The following is an 18,885-nucleotide window of genomic DNA, read 5'->3' on the forward strand; positions in this document are numbered from 1 at the left end:
TTTGCCATGTGCCAGGGACTATTCTAAATGTTTTACATATGTTAATATAATCTCCCAATAATGCTAGGAGATTGGCATGATTATCGCTGTCTAACAAAGCAACAAAGTCACCACATACACAGGATCCATGCTTCTGACTAACAGAAAATCATCAGGCCTCTTACCATCATCTCATAAAGGAGAGGAACACACAAACAATAAGAGAATATTATCTCAAAAAAGGAATTTTCAAAAGTAAAAAGAAAGGACACAGATAAAAGAACAGTCCCTAAAATAGAGAAGTAAAATTAGCTTTATGCTACACAGTTCTTACTGTGCTCATTTTGTTACAGACTAATGAATATTGCGTTCGGGACTATATTGTTTCTCCTGGCCCTCAGATCAGCATTTGGGAACCACTAAGATACAATGCAAGGAAAGCACTTTGAAAATGTGCCCATCAGAGGTTAAGTGTTGCTGGAGTGTTACAGGATCATGAGCAGTGTGACCTGAACCCACCCTCGGAGAATGTTCATACTCAGGCTGTCTTGGACAAACCAACTAGGTAGAGGCATAACGTGCCCTGCAGACAGCTACAGGGAGGACATCTATGCTAGCCTTGGCATTCTGTTTTCTGAACAGCCTGCCTCCAATTGCTCCTTCCATCTTCCCTGGCATGCAGAAGCATGTGCAGGACAGCAGGCATTCCTGGAAACCCCAGAAAGAAGTGGCAGCCGAGAAGCAGGCCCCAGGAGCATGATGGGCACACAGCCTCCTCAACCATTCCCAGCACTTTAAGTGTCCTTCGACGAGAGCATCAAGGCTCTGAAGAAGCTATTTTCCCCTCACATTTCATTTTTCTACCCCTTGATTTTAGAACAGAGCAAAAACCCACAGACAGGCTTCTGTTCGGTGGTTTCATCTTACACTGTACCTCTCAGTCCCACACCATCGTCCAGTGAGGGAGCATCTTCAACTATTTCAGCCCAGCTTTGGGGAGTATGACCACTGAGTTATCCACTAATAAAGCAGGCAAGAATTACGTTTAGTGTAGGCTACAGTACCAGCAACTGGGCCATGCTATTAGAATTCTGCCTTCCAGATCTTAAAGCAGTTCCTTAATAATTGAAGAGTTACTTTGGAATTTGAAGTGGAGGAACAAAGAAGTCATGGTAATGGAATGTTGAGTGGTTCTGTTGGGAGGCACTAAAGAATAGTGGTGAGGGGTTCTGTTCTGGATTCCAATGACTAAACTTTCTAAGAGGGGTCAGCAAATGCTTTCTGTAAAGAGCCTGAGAGCAACCAACGCCGGCTTTGTGAGCCATTCAGTCCCTTTACAACAATTCGGTTGTGCTGCTGTAGCACAGAAGCAACCGTGATGTTCCGTGAATGAATGAGCCTGGCTGTGTGCCAATAAAACTATTTCTGGACACTGAAATTCAAATTTCATCACAATTGTATATGTCATGAGATATTACCCTTGTGATTTTTTTCTAACCACTTAAGTATATAAACACCATTCTTGGTGCAGGCCATATAAAAACAGGTGGTAGGCCAGATACAGCCCACTGTGGGCCACAGTTTACCCAAACTTGGTTTATCATTGCAGCTCTGATATTTCTTAACCATAAGCTCTTGGGCAAGTTTTGTTTTCCCTCCTCTGTGAGCTCTTGAACAAGTTCAGTTCCCTTCTCTCTGAAATGAAACAATAGCAGCATTAGCCTCACCTGGGCTTCCAGTGGCTGTAGTGAAAGCAAATGCTCAGCACAGGGCAGCACAGAGTACACTGAGTACTGAATGTCCTCAGCATTCAATCCAAGTGAGCTGTGACTGCCATTTCCCTCTACTCTTCAAAATTCTCTGTAGCTTCCACCAAATCTATCTGGGCTGCCATCAAACAGGACCAAGTATTGTCATGTCTCTTGTCAACAAAGAAACACTCTAGACTTTCATACAAACGTCAATAGCCTTCAAGAGTTTGTGGGATCCTAAAACATCCCTGAAATTCTGTATGCATTCATTTGTCTGGTTACCCCTAGATATTCTCAGTCCCTGGAGTTTAAGAGCCAGGGCCAGAGGGTGAAGCCATCATCCTCTAAACTACAAATAATGGTATTTCTTGAGCACTGGCCAAATCTCAAGCATTCTGCTAAGTGCTTTATGTCATTCTTTCCCTTAATCTTTACAGTAACCAAAGGATGCTAATAAAATGATGAGCTCCATATTTCAGAGGAGAGCAAAGCGTAGGAAGGTTAAGCAATAAGGCGAGGTGTGGGGTTCCATCCTGGGCCCACCAGCACCACAGCTGTTGCTCTGGAGTATGACAATCTACTACAGAGAAACCAACTTCTAGGGCATGAGTGTTTCTCAGACTGAAACAGTAACCTGAATCCCTGGGGATCTGCTTAAAATGCAGATTCTGATTCATTAAGCCTCAGGGGGTCCAGGGATCCTGCATTTCTAAAGAGCTCTCAGAGATGCCAGTGCCACTGGAGTTCATGCTTGGAGTAGCAAGGCTCAAGATGCAGTGAGAAAGGTGAATTTTCTCCGTGAATGACCAAGGCAATCTATACATCATAAATTCAATGACCATGGTGTTCCTACACCACATCCTGTGGTGGGGAAGAGCCTTTGGAAGCAGAATTCTAAGATAAGACTCAATGCTACACCAGGTACCTGTTATGGGGCCCTGGTAGAAAGACTGGGTCTTCCTGGCCTACATGTTCCCTTGCCTGTAAAGGGGACTGGTGTGCCCTTCCGGGGTTGTTGTGACAATTAAATGAGATAATACCTATACAAGCATTTAGAGCAATGTTTCACACAGTGTAAACATTAAACAAATGTAAGATAATCAGGAGATCAAGAAAACTGAAGGCCCTTGTGAAAGAATTATCTAAAAATGAGCTATATGAGGTTTGTTCCCTCTGCACAGCTAATAACTCATGCAGATCCATTCAAACCCTCCTATCATTCAAGCCATTTTACAGTTAAATAAACCAGACTTCCATCCAGTCGGTCATAAAATTAAATTATAGGTAAAGTTCACCTTGAAAGGGCAGGACCCAGATGCCAGGAAAGAAGCAATGATTTCCAGTTCAGTTCATGATTTATATATCTGAGGGATATGCCCATTACCTAGGCCTCTAGATGCATGTAAAAGAACGCATGTGACAATTTGCTAAAGCAACACGAACCTGAACTACACCAAGGCAGTTTTCTCACCTGGACTATTTCAGTGTCACTGTTCATTAGGTAGTACGCTTCCACTCATCAAACCCCCCCCTAATGTAATTAACTCTTCTAGTAATACATCACTACTTCCACACATTAAGGGAAAATGCCTCAGTATTCTCATCATTTTAATAAAATTTTCTGGGCAGGATGATCCAGTTCTATCAGTCTAGGAGGTCAAGCTTGTTTCCTTTCCCCAGAATGAGTCCCAGGTGTACCACGCATCATTTCACCCCCACCATCTGGCAAGCTAACAGTCATTGTGTACTCACCACCATGCGCTGCTGCCTGTGCATAGGGAAAACACAGTGCCTGGCATATAGTAAGCACTCAAAGGATTGCAGTCATTAGAACACATTCAGGGCATGAACTACAGTATGATTGTGTCATCTGGTTCCTGGCAGGTAACTGAAATGGCAGCAGGTGGGTAGAATAGAGGGAGGTCTAATGGGAACTTGGTTGGGAAAATGCCCTTCCTTTTCTAAAGGCAGATTGGCAATGCACACCTTAGGTGAATCACTGAGTGAGTAAAGAGGTCTACCTGGTTGGTAGTCCCCAGGACCTGCCAGGAGACCTGATCTCATGTAGCAGACACTTGTGGTACCCTGAGCCTCCTCCTCACAGCCTATCCTAAATTTCATGATTTTGAGCTGATATGCCTGGTGCACTGGGAGGACCCACAGTTCTCAGAATGCTCTAGCAGCTTCCACCTCAGGTGCATGGGTGTCAGTGTTTCTGCCTCAGGCTAGGGCTCCCCCTCAGTCTGCCTTTGGAAGCAGCTTGATGTCCCCAGAGGAAACTCTCAACCGGTGGAGAATGGGAGCCATTGAACAAATGCCCAGTCCTCTTTTCTCTGATGGACAATTTTACCCCCTTTCCTGTGTGGTTCCTCAGAGGAATCTCAGTGGTACTGGAGCTCAGATGTCCATGGGGTGACCTGCTCCCGCCCCCTCCACCCACTGGCTTTTCCTCCCTCCCCATCTCACTTTCCTGTTCCCCAACTCCAGCTTCCTGCAATTGCCTCCCAAATGCCCAGACCCCAGATCTTTGTCTCAGTGTCTGATTTGAAGAGACCCAAACTGAGACACCTGCCCACTCCAGAGCCTTGCTTAGAGTCCCGTAGCATCCCAGTATCACAGCCCTTGGCACACTACCCTGTGGTTGCAGAGTTAAGAGGTCCTTCAAGGCTGGGACCAGGTCTGGGTCATTGACCCCAGAATTCCGGGCGCTCAGTGACTGTGGTGGGCAGACTGGCAATACAAAGTATTCCTGCTGCCCATTCATTGGGGTGGGGAGTGTTCAGAGACAACCCTTGGTATTTTTAACAATTCAGAGAAGACCTTTTCTGTTTTAGAAGAGTTTATAAAATAAAATCAAGAGTTATTAGCGGCAAGACAAAAGGCATCTTAAGAAAGCCCATCTTGCATGAAGCCCACCCACCCTGCCCCACAGAACACAGCCCCTGCTTCTCTGCCTCTCTGTTCACATCCTTAGAAGAACCCAGCCTCGCTCACCTCTGATTGCTGCTGCATAGCACCTACAGCCTGAACCTTCTCCTCCCTCCTTCCTTCCCTTTTGATTCTTGGGCTCTGAAAGTCTATCAAGGAATCACAACAAAGAACAAGATTAAAGAAATCAAAACTAGTAAAGCCAATTGTGTGGCTGCTGTTTTTTTTACGTCTCCTTCTCTCCCAGGCCTTGAAGCTAGACATTGTAAACTATCCACTTGTGGGCCAAGGATGGTTGGCAAACTTGTTTCTGGGAGTGTTTTTAAGACTGTCAATGTTTAAAACTCAGTATATTGGACATAAAAATCTACATTTCCAGCTCTTTAAAATTTAAAGATTTGACAACATCAGCCTGCAGTTAGCTGGGGTGGGATTAGCTGCTTCCTAGGGATGCTTCCTAGGACTGGGGCCCATAGCCCGCCACGTGCTGCCATCCCCACCACTCCCACTGGCCTCTGACCATGAGACACCTACCAGTTGCTGTTTCTGATCATGACATGCAAAATCCACCTCACTCTTTTCTTGTTACATGCCTGGCCCTGAGGGTAAGTGCATTCGAACTTGTTACCCCGTATTTAAGCATTTGGAAGAAACAATTTGAGCCGCTCTGAGTGTTCATCATGTTTTAAGTGCCTCTAGCAAGAAGTTAGAGCTTCCTACTCCAATGCTATCATGCCGTATGCCCATTATTAGGAATGCCATCTTGATGATGATGATGATGATGATGATGATGTAAAGATACCCGGGTAGTGGACAGCAGTTACTCAAGGCATATATGCCTGTCTTATCCCACAGATGCCTTTAAAGAAAAAAAGAAGTCATTAATCCTGAAGGATTCAGACGGGATGAGGAACCAATGAAGCAACAACAGCAAGGAGAGGCCACCAGGAGGCACGCTTCAGGTACGTTTCCATTGCCCCTGCTTCTTTGAAGGGAAGAATAGCTTGGTGAGCAGAAGAAAAGAAATCCTTCCCATCCATACCTTAGATTCCAATTTTGGCAAGAGTACAGACTTCTCCATCTTACCACTGAAGCTATAAAGTTAGTCTCCAGAACCATTTTCATGTTAATCCCAAGCAAGGGAAGAACTTTGAGCAGACCCACATGAATCAGCCTGCCTCCACAAACAAAAAGGACACTGACAAGTTGCATCAAGTTTATAGATCCATAAACTCACAGTAAATTCCAGACTCCTGCAAAGTCAGAAGTCAATAAAAAAATGCAAAGGCCACCTCTCAGAGAGCTCAAAGACAGAACTTAAATGACTACAACATACCACTTTCTGAAGGACCACAATTCTTCCAACCTTTAATAAATTGCTAGACAAATATTTGTGGATGAGAAATTAGGGACATGATGATCAACAAGACAGACACCGGAACTCCTTTGTGAAGCTTATAGTCTAACAGGAAAGAGCCATTACATATTAATTACAATTACTTCATTAATTACGAGTATGATGAATGGTATAAGGAAGAAGTCAAGTTACAGGAACTTGCACCAAGACACCTAACCTAGGAAAAGGGGTTTTCCTAAGGAAAAAATATTTAAGCTAAGACCTAAAGGGTGGGCAGGAGTTGCCCAGGCAGAGAGCTGGTCCATCTATAATGAGCATCTGTGTGCCCAGTACAGTATCAGGTATTGGGATTAGAGAGGTGAACTGGGAAGTGCCTCTCCTCAAAGAGTTCACAGGTGAGTGGGGCTTGAAAATAAGCTTCCATCATATCTGCTGGTTGGAAATAATGGGGTCTCTCTATCACCACGTAACAGATTAAACAGTTATTTTAAAATTGCTGTGAAACTCGGAAGAATTCAACCCAAAGTCTTCCTAATTGCAAAATGTTCTGTTGTGAGTGAGAGAACTTCTCTAATATTTTAATTTAAAAAGATGAAATTGAGAAACTGTCAAATCCCATGGAACACTTGAGGCTTCAGCAAGATAACAAGGCTTGTTGTCTGGGGATATGCAAGCTGCTGAGAAAAATCACAGCAGGCACAGGGCAGCCCAACCATTCCAAATTCTAAATAAGGAATTGATTAAAAGGGATTGAGACAGGACATTAAACTTTGGAGGCCTGGAAAAACTGTGTTGGTAATTAATGATATTAATGATAGTATTATTAATAACATTGTTAATGAAAACTAAGCATTCTATTAAACTTTTATGTGTACTAACACAATTCTATGGGTATATTATTGTCCCCAACTTACGGATGAAGAAACTAGTGAGTCAAGCAAATAAGAGATTTCTGTTTATGGCAATATGTCAGACTAAATAACATGAAAACTAATGTCTACAAAGCATTAGACATTGAGTAAAACAATTCAGCATGAGCTTTAATCACAAAACAGAGTTTGCAATTAGTTTGCTCAAGTGTCAAAATCAAAGCGTGAACTGCATGTTAGAACAGTGAATAGATATATATTGCAGCTATCCCTTGAGGGATAGTTGAACAAAGGGCCTGGATTTTCGTGGCCACAAGAAGGCAAAGGATAAGGTGCTGGCCCTGTGTGAAGCGGGTATTAGTACTAAGATTCCTCAACATAAAGTTAATGACTTTTAAAAGTTTCACCCTTGGCGAAAAGATACAACAGATAGAAATCTACCGACTGGGACAGGAAGACCACAAGACCACAATTAAAAACCTAAGTAATTCTCCTGGGCTCTGGGTGGGAAAAAAAAGTTGCTTCCCTAAGAACTTGTCTCCATGGATCTTTTGTCACAAGTGTTTGAGGTTCTAGTATACGTTAGCCAAGTAGTCCAAGAAGCCCAAGGTGAGAATTCAACATTAAAAAAAATTGTTCTAAGCAAGTGATGTCTTCTAAGGCACCTGGCAGAAACAAATGAATGGACATTTCCTTAACCTAAACCATTCCCAAGTCCCCAGATAAAGGCTTTCTGAAAATGAGTTCACAATCCAAAATCACAAAACACGAAAGGAAAAATCCACCATGAGTGAAAGTCAGCAGTCACAACAAACAGGAAAACCCCTCAAGAACTTCAATAATAGAACATTCAGATCAAGACTATAAAATAAATTCTTGAATTAATTGGGGACATAAAGGAAGGATGTAAAACATAAGAAAAGATCAAGAAACTATCAACAAAAAACAGGCATATGTGAAAAAGAATCTCTAGAAAATAAAAATAAAATAATTGAAAATAAAATCTCAATGGATTGACTATTAACAGATAAGCACACTGAAAGAATTGGTAAACAAGAAGATTAAGATTAACACTTTGGGAGGCTGAGGCCAGCAGATCACTTGAGGTCAGGAGTTCGAGACCAGCCTGGCCAACATGATGAAATCCTGTCTCTACTAAGAATACAAAAATTAGCTGGGCGTTGTGGTGGGTGCCTGTAATCCCAGCTACTCAGGAGGCTGAGGCAGGAGAATCGCTTGAAGCTGGGAGGCAGAGGGTGCAGTGAGCCAAGATTGCACCACTGCACTCCAGCCTGAATGACAGAGTAAGACTCCATGTCAATAAATAAATAAATAAATAAATAAATAAATAAATAAATAAGATAAAGCTAAGAAAATGTAACATAAAGAGTTAAAGACAAGAAAAACATCAACTAGGTCAGTAAATAGGAAAAAAAGAATAAGAAAACCCAATGTACTTCTAATAAGACTTCCAGGAGGAGTGAATAAAGACACTAAAGCAGAGACTATTCGAAGACACAGGAATCCTCAGATTCAGGAAATGGAGTGTGTTCTGAACATGGTAAGCAAAACTAAATTAATACCCAAATGCGTTGTTCTGAAACTCTGAAACATCAAAGGCAAAGAGAAGATCTAACTATCAAACAGAAGAAAAGGCAGGTCACCTAAAAAGGAGCAGAAACAATTAGATGTACAGCAGACTTCTCAATCACATCACTGGAAGCTGGGGACACAAAGGACCTACGTCTTCAAAGTGCAAATAGAAATAAGATTTCAAGTTAATCATTTACAAATAAGGCCAAATTTAAAACATTTTTAGACAAGCAAAGGAGAGCGTAAACCATTGAAAAAAATCTATTGGTTAAAGAACTATGAAAGGATATACTTCAAAAAGCCAGAAGTAAGGAATTGGAGATATGTAGAAATAGAAAACAAAAGAACAGGTAAACATCTTGGTAAATCCTAGTAAATTGACTCTGTAACATAATAGTGGTGATGGCTGATTTTGGAAACAGCAGGGTAGCTGCAGTTAAAGCATTCCAAATTCTTACACTGTTTGTAAGAAGGAGAAAGATATTGATCAACTTTAGACTTTAGATTTGATGTCAACTATGCATGGTGAATTTTTAAGGGAATCCATGAACAAGAAAAACAAAGGATTAAGATATGTATTTAAGGGAATCAGAGACAGAGAATATTATACTGAGTGGTGGTAACTGTTGAGTAAAAGAAAAACTGTATAAAGGGAATAGGTAGTAATGGTTAGCAGGGAGACCAGTAAACGGGAAAAACAGAACATAAAGAAAACTCAGTCTGATAGAATTTTTTTGAGCATTACAAAAAAATCAGGGAAAATAAGAAGGTAGAAATAAACCTGAAATTATCAATAAACAAACTAAACACCGAGACAAAGATAAGATTTTTTTAATTACAAGAGATTGTCCTAAAGTACAAAGACACCAAAAGTTTAAAAGTAAAAACATACGAAAACTACTTTTCAAAATCCAGCTGATTGAGCTATGTTAATACTAGGCAAATTTGTAAGTAAAAATATTATTTTGAGAGTTCTTATATAACACGAAAGGAGCAATTCAACCAGGAACAAATAAAAATTGTAAACTTATACTCACCTTATCATGATCTAAAATGTTCTCAAAGCAAAAAATGACAGAGAGAAGGAGAAACAGACAAATCTCCAAACTTTTTTCAGTGATTAGGCAGACAGAAAATTAGGAAAAGTACAGACGTGGACAATACAATTAACAAGGTTGATCTAACGAACAAATAGAGAACACTGAACCCAGAGCATTTAGAGAGTATGTATCTTTTTCAAACAGCAGGCGTCGGGTATAAAAACTGATCACTTAGTTGGTCACAAATCAAGTTCAACAAATTCCAAAAAATCTGTATAATACAGACCACAATGCAGAAAGGTGAGAAATCAGTAAATAGAAGATAACTTAAATACATACATATTTGGAAATTTTAAAATACACTTTTAATTATCCTAAAATATCATAAAATATCTCCTAATTATTATTAGGAGAAATAGTGAATATTTTTAAAGACTTATTGTCAAAGGAGAAGTAATTCTGAAAATATACTACACTTAGGACTAAATGAAAATTCCCCATATCAAAACCTGTGGAAAGAAACTAAATTTTATTTTATTTTATTTTATTTTTTTGAGACAGGGTCTCACTGTGTCACCTAGGCTGAAGTGCAGTGGAACAATCACAGCTCACTACAGCCTCAAATTCATGGGCTCAAGCAATTCTCCCACCTCAGCCTCCTGAGTAGCAGGCACTAAACGTGTGCGCCCCCACACCTGGCTAATATTTGTATTCTTTGTAGAGACAAGGTTTTGCCATGTTGTCTAGGCTGGTCTCGAACTCCTGGGCTCAAGCAATCCACTTCCCTTGGCCTCCCAACGTGCTGGGATTATAGGTGTGATCCACTGCACCCAACCCTAAATACATTATTTAAAAGACATTTTATAACTGAAATATTTATATTAGAAGACTGAACATCAATGATCTGAGCATTAACCTTAAAAAGGTAGAAGAACCCAGTAAACCCAGGGTATATAGAGGGAAGGAAATAATAAAGTTAAAGCAGTCCATGAAATACAAAACAAACTTATAATACAGATGCTTGGCAAACATAGGATTTGGTTCTTTTTAAAACTAACAAAGTGATAACAGAACAGACAAGGTAGTGAAGCAGTAGAAAGTGTGAGCTCTGGAGTGACTGCCTGGACCAAGTCCCACCCTAGCACTTACCAGCTGCACAGACCTGGGAAATGACTTATGGCCAGCATCAGGGGAGCCACAGCAAACTCTGGACTGTCAAAGCCCAGTGCCATGTACTAATCGGTTATCCTTACAAGACATCCAAACTATGTACTCTGATTAGAGTATCCTTCTCCCATTATTAAAAAAACAGGTATTATTATCTCCATTTTACAGATGGGAAAACTGAGATTTGTACAACGTATGTAATTCTCTTAAAGTCATGAAATGATCAAGGGTTGAAACTGATTTAACACCAGATCTTTCTGGACTCCAAAGTCTACTCCCTCAACCACCACAGTAATCACAAGAGAAGAGGAAAATCCCTGTCGGCCATTCAGTGTCATGATATTCTGGAAGGTTATTTACTGTATACCCAACTTTAGGGTAAATATCTTTCTTAAGGTAGACTGTAAAACAAAAGGAGCAAATGCCTCTTACTCATATATAGAAGTTCCTACTCCTACTAATATTAACCTAGTGATTAAAATTATGGGCTTTGGGACTGGGCACAGTGGCTCACACCTATAACCCCAGCACTTTGGGAGGCTGAGGCAGGCAGATCACTTGGGGTCAGGAGTTCAAGACCAGGCTGACCAACATGGTGAAACCCCATCTCTACTAAAAATACAAAAATTAGCCAGGCATGGTGGCACACACCTGTAATCCCAGCTACTCAGGAGGCTGAGGCAGGAGAATCACTTGAACCTGGGAAGAAGAGGCTGCAGTGAACCGAGATGGTGCCACTGCACTCCAGCCTGGGCAACAGAGCAAGACTGTCTCAAAAAATCAATTAATTAATTAAAGGCTTTGGAATCCAAAGTAACATGAATAATTGCTAATATTTATTAGACACCATGTTACCATGGATAATGTTAAACTCTTTCAATCCTCACAATATCCATTTTCACAGGTTCTGTTATTGTCCCATAATACAGACTAAGAACAATGAAGTTAAACTGACATAGCAACTGGCAGTATTCCAAACCAAGCCATCTAACTTCAAGAGCTGACATTCTCATCCACACTAAACTCGTGGGTCCTGACTTCCTCGGCCATCAGCTGGGGATGACCATACCTGCTTCCTGAACTGCAAAGAGGAAATGAGACCAAGTAGGTAAAGCCACCAGCATATCTGGCATGCAGTAAGTGATGATGATGATGGTGGTGAGGAAGACGGTGATGGTGATGATGACAGCAGGCCCTTGCAAAGATACAGGCCTAATTGCTACAGAACAACTTACTGCATGAAATCCTCAAAAAGAAATCTCTCCTTCCATTTCACTCACACAAATCTTCATGTGAACAGATCATTTGTGCGCTATGAGAAAGCTTATTTTCAAAATCAAAATCACAGCATTTTGCATTATGTGAAGATATGAAGAAAAATGTTTAAAAGAATCTGATAAATAAAACTATAGAGAAGTGCAGGGGGCGGGGCTGCTCACATTACCCATTGCAGTAAGTCTAGCCTTGAACTTAATTTTCCAGAATTCTTGAAATATCAGTGATCGCAACATAAAAGACCAATTAATCAGGCTGTGCTTGTTCTCTATGTGTGAGTCACTGTTGCCATCTACAGTTAAATATGGGACATGCAATGCTGCCAAATAACTGACTAATTCTAAGAACGTAGTCCTGGAGATGGTGGTGCTAAGGCAATCCATTTGTACAATGAGTACAGAAAACAAAAATGCTACCTGTAGGAGCAGCTCTTTTTCAACCACCTCTTCAGTCTTGCTGATGAGACGCTTCTGCAGGGTGTGAATTTTCTGTATCAGCTCAAACGCGTTGGGGTCGCTGGCCTGTCCAAGGGGAACAACAATAGCAGCTGAGATATCATCAACTTCAAAGCACTGAGGTATCTATTTAAAATGTACATTGTCTTATTAAAATCTATTGGAAACCTGCAGACCTAATACAGAGAGAATTAGAACCAAAAATAAAGTATAATAGATGAGACAATCATAAATTCCTGTCCCCAAAAAAGCAGACTGCAGTTTTCCTAATGTTTTATCTATGGCATTAGTTATTCTATAAATACAAAGTAAATGTGTTTATTCCACCAGTGGGAATAACAATAATGGTAGCCAATATGCTCGATATATGATTCTTTGCCGCCATGCAGATACTATGCTAAGTGCTTTTTATACAACATTATACTTTAGCTGCAGGACAGCCCTAGGAGACAGTATGTCTTTTCCTTTTATACCGATACGACAACTGAGGCTGAAAGAAACTAAGTCATTTACCCAGAGTGGCAAGGCTCAGAGCTGGAGTCAAGCCCAAATACGCCAAGCCCCAAAGGCATAGTTCTCAATTCCTATGCTCTGCAGCTTACCCTACCGTCTCCTCTGTTTACTTAATTTTCCAGAATTCTTTGTTTTGTTTGAGACAGGGTCTCACTCTATTGCCCAGGCTGGAGTGCAGTGGTGCGATCATGGCTCACTGCAGCCTCAAACTCTGGGGGATCAAGCAATCCTTCTGCTTCAGTCTCCCAGTAGCTGGGACCACAGGCACGTGTCACCACACCGGGTTAATTTTTTTGTAAAGACAGGGTCTCACTAGGCTGGATAGGGTCTCACTAGGTTGGATACCCAGGCTGGTATCCAACTCCTGGGCTCAGGCAATCCTCCCACCTTGGCCTCCCAAAGTGCTGGGATTACAGGTGTGAGCCACTGTGCCCAGCCCCTAAAATTCTTGAATGGAAGGAGACAGAGCTCCCTAATTCACTCAGCCTTAGGATTCTCCTTTGGTAATTGTCAGCAGGAAGATTCACTGCGGTCTATGATGGGGATGGTTTCCAGGATGTGGACTTCTGCTAATCATTGGCAGCAGAGCACTACCATGGCATTTAGCTCTGAAATGGAAGTATCAGTCCACAAGCTCTGATGATCCCTCACTAGTTGTGTACAATTCAAACAAGATATATAGTTATAAATTGGTAATTTGTCCTCTAGACTTTGAGCCAAGGCTTCACTTCCAACTGTACGGACATTTTGAATTAATCTAACAGCTAAATATTTTCAACTGCCTCCCAGAGTCTCTATTTTCTAATTTTTCTAATAGAAACTGATGTGGAATTGGAAACTTTAAAGATCTGCATGAAAACACACAGAGTAAACTAATGTGACAGTAAATGAATTTAAAATCTTCATCTCCGCTTCTGCAGACATATGCATATTACTATTGGTTAGTAAACTACATCACTCTTGGCATTTGAAGAGGAAGGAATGAGGGTCCAAAAGGGAAAAGAAAAAGAGATGCCATTGACTCTGACTTTGCTTGAGAAATACTAAGCAGGGCCAACTGATATCCATCTATTGGGACTAGATTTGGCACACATTCACCTGGCAGGGCTGGATGCTGTTAAAATTCAGGCCTCGTGTTTACATAACAATTTATAATGCATTATCCTTAATGCTTTCTTCATTAAAAGGAAAAAATAAAAATGGAAAACAAAAATCTGCCTGGCTGATTTTCTTTCTTATAAGGAAAAAATAAAAATTAAAATCAAAAATAAAGGAATTTTTATTTTTTCCTCTCTTAAAGGTCCCTATGTAAAATACATATTGTCCTTTCCGTTCTTAAAGAAAAAAAATAAAAATGAAAAACAAAAATCTCCCTGGCTGATTTTCTTTCTTATACCTGCCCTGCTTTATCTTATATGACATACTTACATCTCCCAATACCCTGATCATTCATCTAGTTGAGGACCCTTTTGGCATCCACATTGCTAGTTACAACTAAAGGAGATAGCTTTCTTTTTCTTGAATAAGCAGAGTTTGTCTTTAACTGTTATTTTCAGTGCTGGTGGTAATGACTACCAGAAAGCCACAGAATAAAATTAAATATGAAGTTGATTATCCATCCCCTTCCAATGAGACTTTAGCTGTGTCCCCAGATTCTAAGAGAAAGGGCTTGGCTAACACCATGCTTTCAACAAGAGGGCAGTTCACAAAACCATATTTTCTGTAAGTAATAAAAGGATGCAAAGATCAATTGAAAGATGGTAGAGATGCTGGTGACCAACATCACTAAAGGCCATGAACATCCAAGACTAATAGGCAGCCTCAGGATAACTGGTTAACCAAAACCTACCCAAGCCAGAAAAATAAATGTCAGTTGGTGAGGCAGGTTCACAGTTTTCACTGGGCTTTCTTTAGGTAGAAAGGATTTTGTGCAAGACTTTTAAAACAAAACCCAAATGAACCATCTGGTTCTGAGAGAACTCAATTTACATCTGATCCAGCCTTACATTTTAGGTGACAATTTGCATAGCATTAAATAAAACCTTCTCGTTGTGCTTTAGGTTAGAAGCTTCGCGTGGGATAGGAGGAGAGATTTGGGGATGGGGAGAACGCACTGCCAGATGTTACCTCGAGCTTCCTCCATCTGTGCACATTCATGGGATTCTCCAGCTCCTCCTCCAGGGCTCGGCAGCGTGTCCTCTCCTTCAAGAATTCTCTTTGCATGTGAAAAAACTCCTGTCTGAATAAGACAAACTTGATTTTGCAAAGAATTATCCACCCGTTTGAATATCCTGTCTATCTTTAATTGGTTGCATACATACTGTCTTATATAAAAAGTTGGAATTAGGGAGAATATTGTGAACACTGGGACCAGCCTCCTAAATCTGGGCAAGACACAGATGATATTAATTCTTGCAGAGCTCAAGAATTGGCTTAGCTTTAAAAAAAAAAAAAAAAGTGCCAGGGCTTCAGAATCAGAGTCATGATTCTGGATACTCAAGAAATTTATAAGTATATGAAAGGAACAAAGGGCAGGGGGATTGTATTAGTCTTTTCTCACACTGCTAATAAAGACATACCCAAGACTGGTAATTTATAAAGGAAAGAGGTTTAATGGACTCACAATTCCACATGGCTGCAGAGGCCTCACAATCATGGAGGAAGACAAAGGGAGAGCAAAGGAACATCTTACGTGGTGGCAGGCAACAGAGCTTCTCTAGGGGAACTCCCATTTATAAAAACCATCAGATCTCATGAGACTCATTCACTACATCACTACAATGAGAACAGTATGGGGGAAACCACCCCTGTGGTTCAATTATCTCCACCTGGCCCCCATCCATGACACGTGGGGATTATTACAATTCAAGGTGAGATTTGGGTGGGGACACAGAGCCAAATCATTTCAGCAGTGAATTATGAGAGTTTAAATACACTGTTTAATGTTTCTAAATGTCTCTATAGTCGTAATAAGTGAACAGGCTACAGTCCACAAACTCAGCACCTGACAGCAATATGCTGAGGCTCGGGTGATAACCTAACACCAGGCAGGGCATACATCTCCACCCTCACTACACATTGCAATCCCCTGGGGAGCTTTGAAAACTACCTCTTCTCCTGGACCCAATCCTTAGAGGGATTCTGTTTCATGGTCTAGCATGGGTCCCTGGCTTCATAGGTCTTAAAGTCCTGCTGGCAATTCTCACATGCAGCCCAGGTTGAGAAACCCTAGTTAGGAGTCGTGATGATACTTTATCTTGAGTTCCACAACTGTACAGATGGCTGAAAAAGTCCTGAATATCTAGTTCTGGCTGAAATACACTGCCAAAATCTTCAGAAATCTCTAGTTAATAGGTAACATGCAATAGCCATCTTCAGTGTTTGCGAGCTGGCTGTCACCCTATAGAATGAGATGTTGGGAGGCAGAGAAGAAGCAAGCACTTGCATTGACACGGGCAATAAGGATATTATTATCTGTCCTCGCCTGCTGCAGGGGTGCAGATTACTAATACTAAGCCATCTCTTTTACTTAATCGCTTCATTTAAACCAATAATACAACTTCCCCTCATTAGCAAGACAAACCATTAGAATTAACTGCATGATGTTCACTCAACAGGGCGCTCAGAGCAAGCTGCTTAGAATTAAAAGCATATTTTTAACACTTCAATTTTCTAGAATGTCATCAGAAGGGGAGGGCAGAAGTATTAGCTACCATACTTGACGGCCTGCTTTGTACTAGACTCTGTACATGGCACATTGATTTGTTTTGCTGTTTAATTGTGACTACAAGTCCAAAGCTCAGGGAGGTTCAGTGACTTGCCCAAGGTCACACAGTCTGTAGGTAGCAAGACAGATTGGAATTCATGCTAGCTTGTCTCCAGCCTTTATTAAGTTTTCTTCCCATTGAAAAGAAAAATAAAATATATTATCAACAAACTAGCAATACTGAATGGGAATGGATAAAATTTCGTCCTTTGTGTATGTAATAAAAATAACTCATGGCTGACAAGTTTAGCGATGGTTTGGAGACTATTCAATAGTTACTTAGAATGAATCCATTTGTCTCCAAAATGTCAATGGTGGTATCTCTGGGTAATAAACTTATGAGTGATTTTCTAATCACTTCTTTATATTTTTTCTGCATTTCTCACATTTTCTACAATGAATTTGTACTACTTTCATCATCTGAAATACAAGCAACTCCAAAAAAAAAAAAAAGAAAACAAAAAAGTATTGATCTATCCTTGATAGTGGCAACCTTGCTATTCCTGAATATATTCATTGCATTTAAATATCCAAACTATCTTCTAACCCAATTGATTTGAGAAGCAGATCCAAACTATGTCCTTATTCCAAGATGGTCAAGGATACTGTTCATCTACAAGTCTGTGGGGAATAAGGATAGCTACTGAGAAAATACCAGAACTCTTATTTGGTTTCCTGCAATTGCCTTTATAAAACATGGTGACGTTTTCCCAAAGGGAAAGTAGATCTTGTGTAATGCAAGATTTCAAGAAAGAAGAAGGCGCACTAAGCTAAAGTGAAAGCTGCAGAAGATAAATCAAGAGTGAGATATAAAATTTGGCCGCCTTCTAAGGAAACGAAGTTTTCAAGTAGTGATAAAATTATATTTTCCACCTCTTTTCTTCCTGTATATAATTCCAAGAAAAAGATGTGCAAATGTTACCAGATTAAATTTCAATATTGATGCTCCCTCTCTTGCATACTGACGTATTAAAGAAATTCAAGAAAGCTCATCGGGGGAAAAAATTTCTGAATTGTAACTAATTTCCTTGAAAATTATTTTGTAAACTCCAGAATATGGTTTTTTAAAAACCTTTTTGCACTTGCCCATACCACCCTGAAAGGAAGCTGGTTCATTTTTGTGACACAGCATAGGAACAATGGAGACGTTATGGAAAAGCTGTTCTTATTATTCGTTAATAATTTCATCCTGTAAACTTCATTTTGTACAACTCGATAAAGACCTTCAATGAGCAACAAGCATGACTATGAAGTGATTTTAGGAGTTCCCCATGTTGCACTGTGCCCTCAGCCCTGAGTTGTATTATCTATTACCTGAGTTCTTCAACATTAGCCACGCTCTTGGCAAGAATCCCCTTTTCCCGGCGAAGCTTCTTGATCTCAAGTTTGAGGATTCTCATGTCCTCCAACCTCTGGTTGTACTGGCTCTCCCCTTTATTCAGCACAGACTGTTGGATCTTGATCTTCTCATAGAGCAAAGCTAACTCATCATTGCGCCGAACAAGCTGAGACCCCAGAATATCTCTCTCGCTGATGACCTAGGAAGGTAGGGAGGGGCATGGCCACCAGGAAAGAAGAAGCCTTAGCTTTTCATTGTGGCAGCACCATTCATTCAATGAGTATCTTTCAAACACCCACATGTACTGGGCACCACGTGGGCTGGGCACTGGAAAGAGCTGGCTAGACAATCAACACTGGACCCCTCCCACTAGAGTTTTTGAAAACATCATACAACAAATAATCCTTAATAATATTAATAATAATAGTCCAAGGCTGGGTACAGTGGCTCATGCATGTAATCCCAGCACTTTGGGAGGTCAAGGCAGGTGGATCACTTGAGGCCAGGAGTTCGTGACCAGCCTGGCCAACATGGTGAAACCCCATCTCTACCAAAAATACAAAAATTAGCCAGGTGCAGTAGCAATATCTGTAGTCACAGCTACTCAGGAGGCTGAGATGGAAGGATCACTGGAGCCTGGGAGGAGAAAGTTGTAGTGAGCCAAGATGGTGCCACCACATTACAGCCTGGGTGACAGAGAAAGACTCTGTCTCAAAAATAATAATAATAATAACAATAGTCCAATCATCTAATAATCTTTAGCCTATGTATGTGTCGTTTTATTTATTTCCAAATCCTTTATATTTATAAATGTTCAAATCTGAATGACTTCATGGCGGGCTAGCTCTTGCCA

At 40.7% G+C, this 18,885-nt stretch overlaps 1 protein-coding gene across 2 annotated transcripts in view; it reads right to left on the bottom strand.

Moving 5' to 3' along the window:
- Positions 1-18,885, bottom strand: part of CFAP58 (cilia and flagella associated protein 58) — a 114,329-nt gene that overhangs the window by 37,812 nt on the left and 57,632 nt on the right. For both annotated transcript variants that reach the window (XM_017944308.3, XM_003904228.4), the window contains exons 13-15: positions 18,008-18,231; positions 15,055-15,166; positions 12,376-12,480 (exon numbers count right to left, since the gene is read on the bottom strand). In XM_017944308.3, coding sequence (XP_017799797.1) covers positions 12,376-12,480; positions 15,055-15,166; positions 18,008-18,231 — 441 coding nt within the window. The remainder of the gene's footprint in view (positions 1-12,375; positions 12,481-15,054; positions 15,167-18,007; positions 18,232-18,885) is intronic.

The sequence above is a fragment of the Papio anubis genome, chromosome 11 (assembly GCF_008728515.1).
Source record: "Papio anubis isolate 15944 chromosome 11, Panubis1.0, whole genome shotgun sequence".
Taxonomy (NCBI): Eukaryota; Metazoa; Chordata; class Mammalia; order Primates; family Cercopithecidae; genus Papio; species Papio anubis.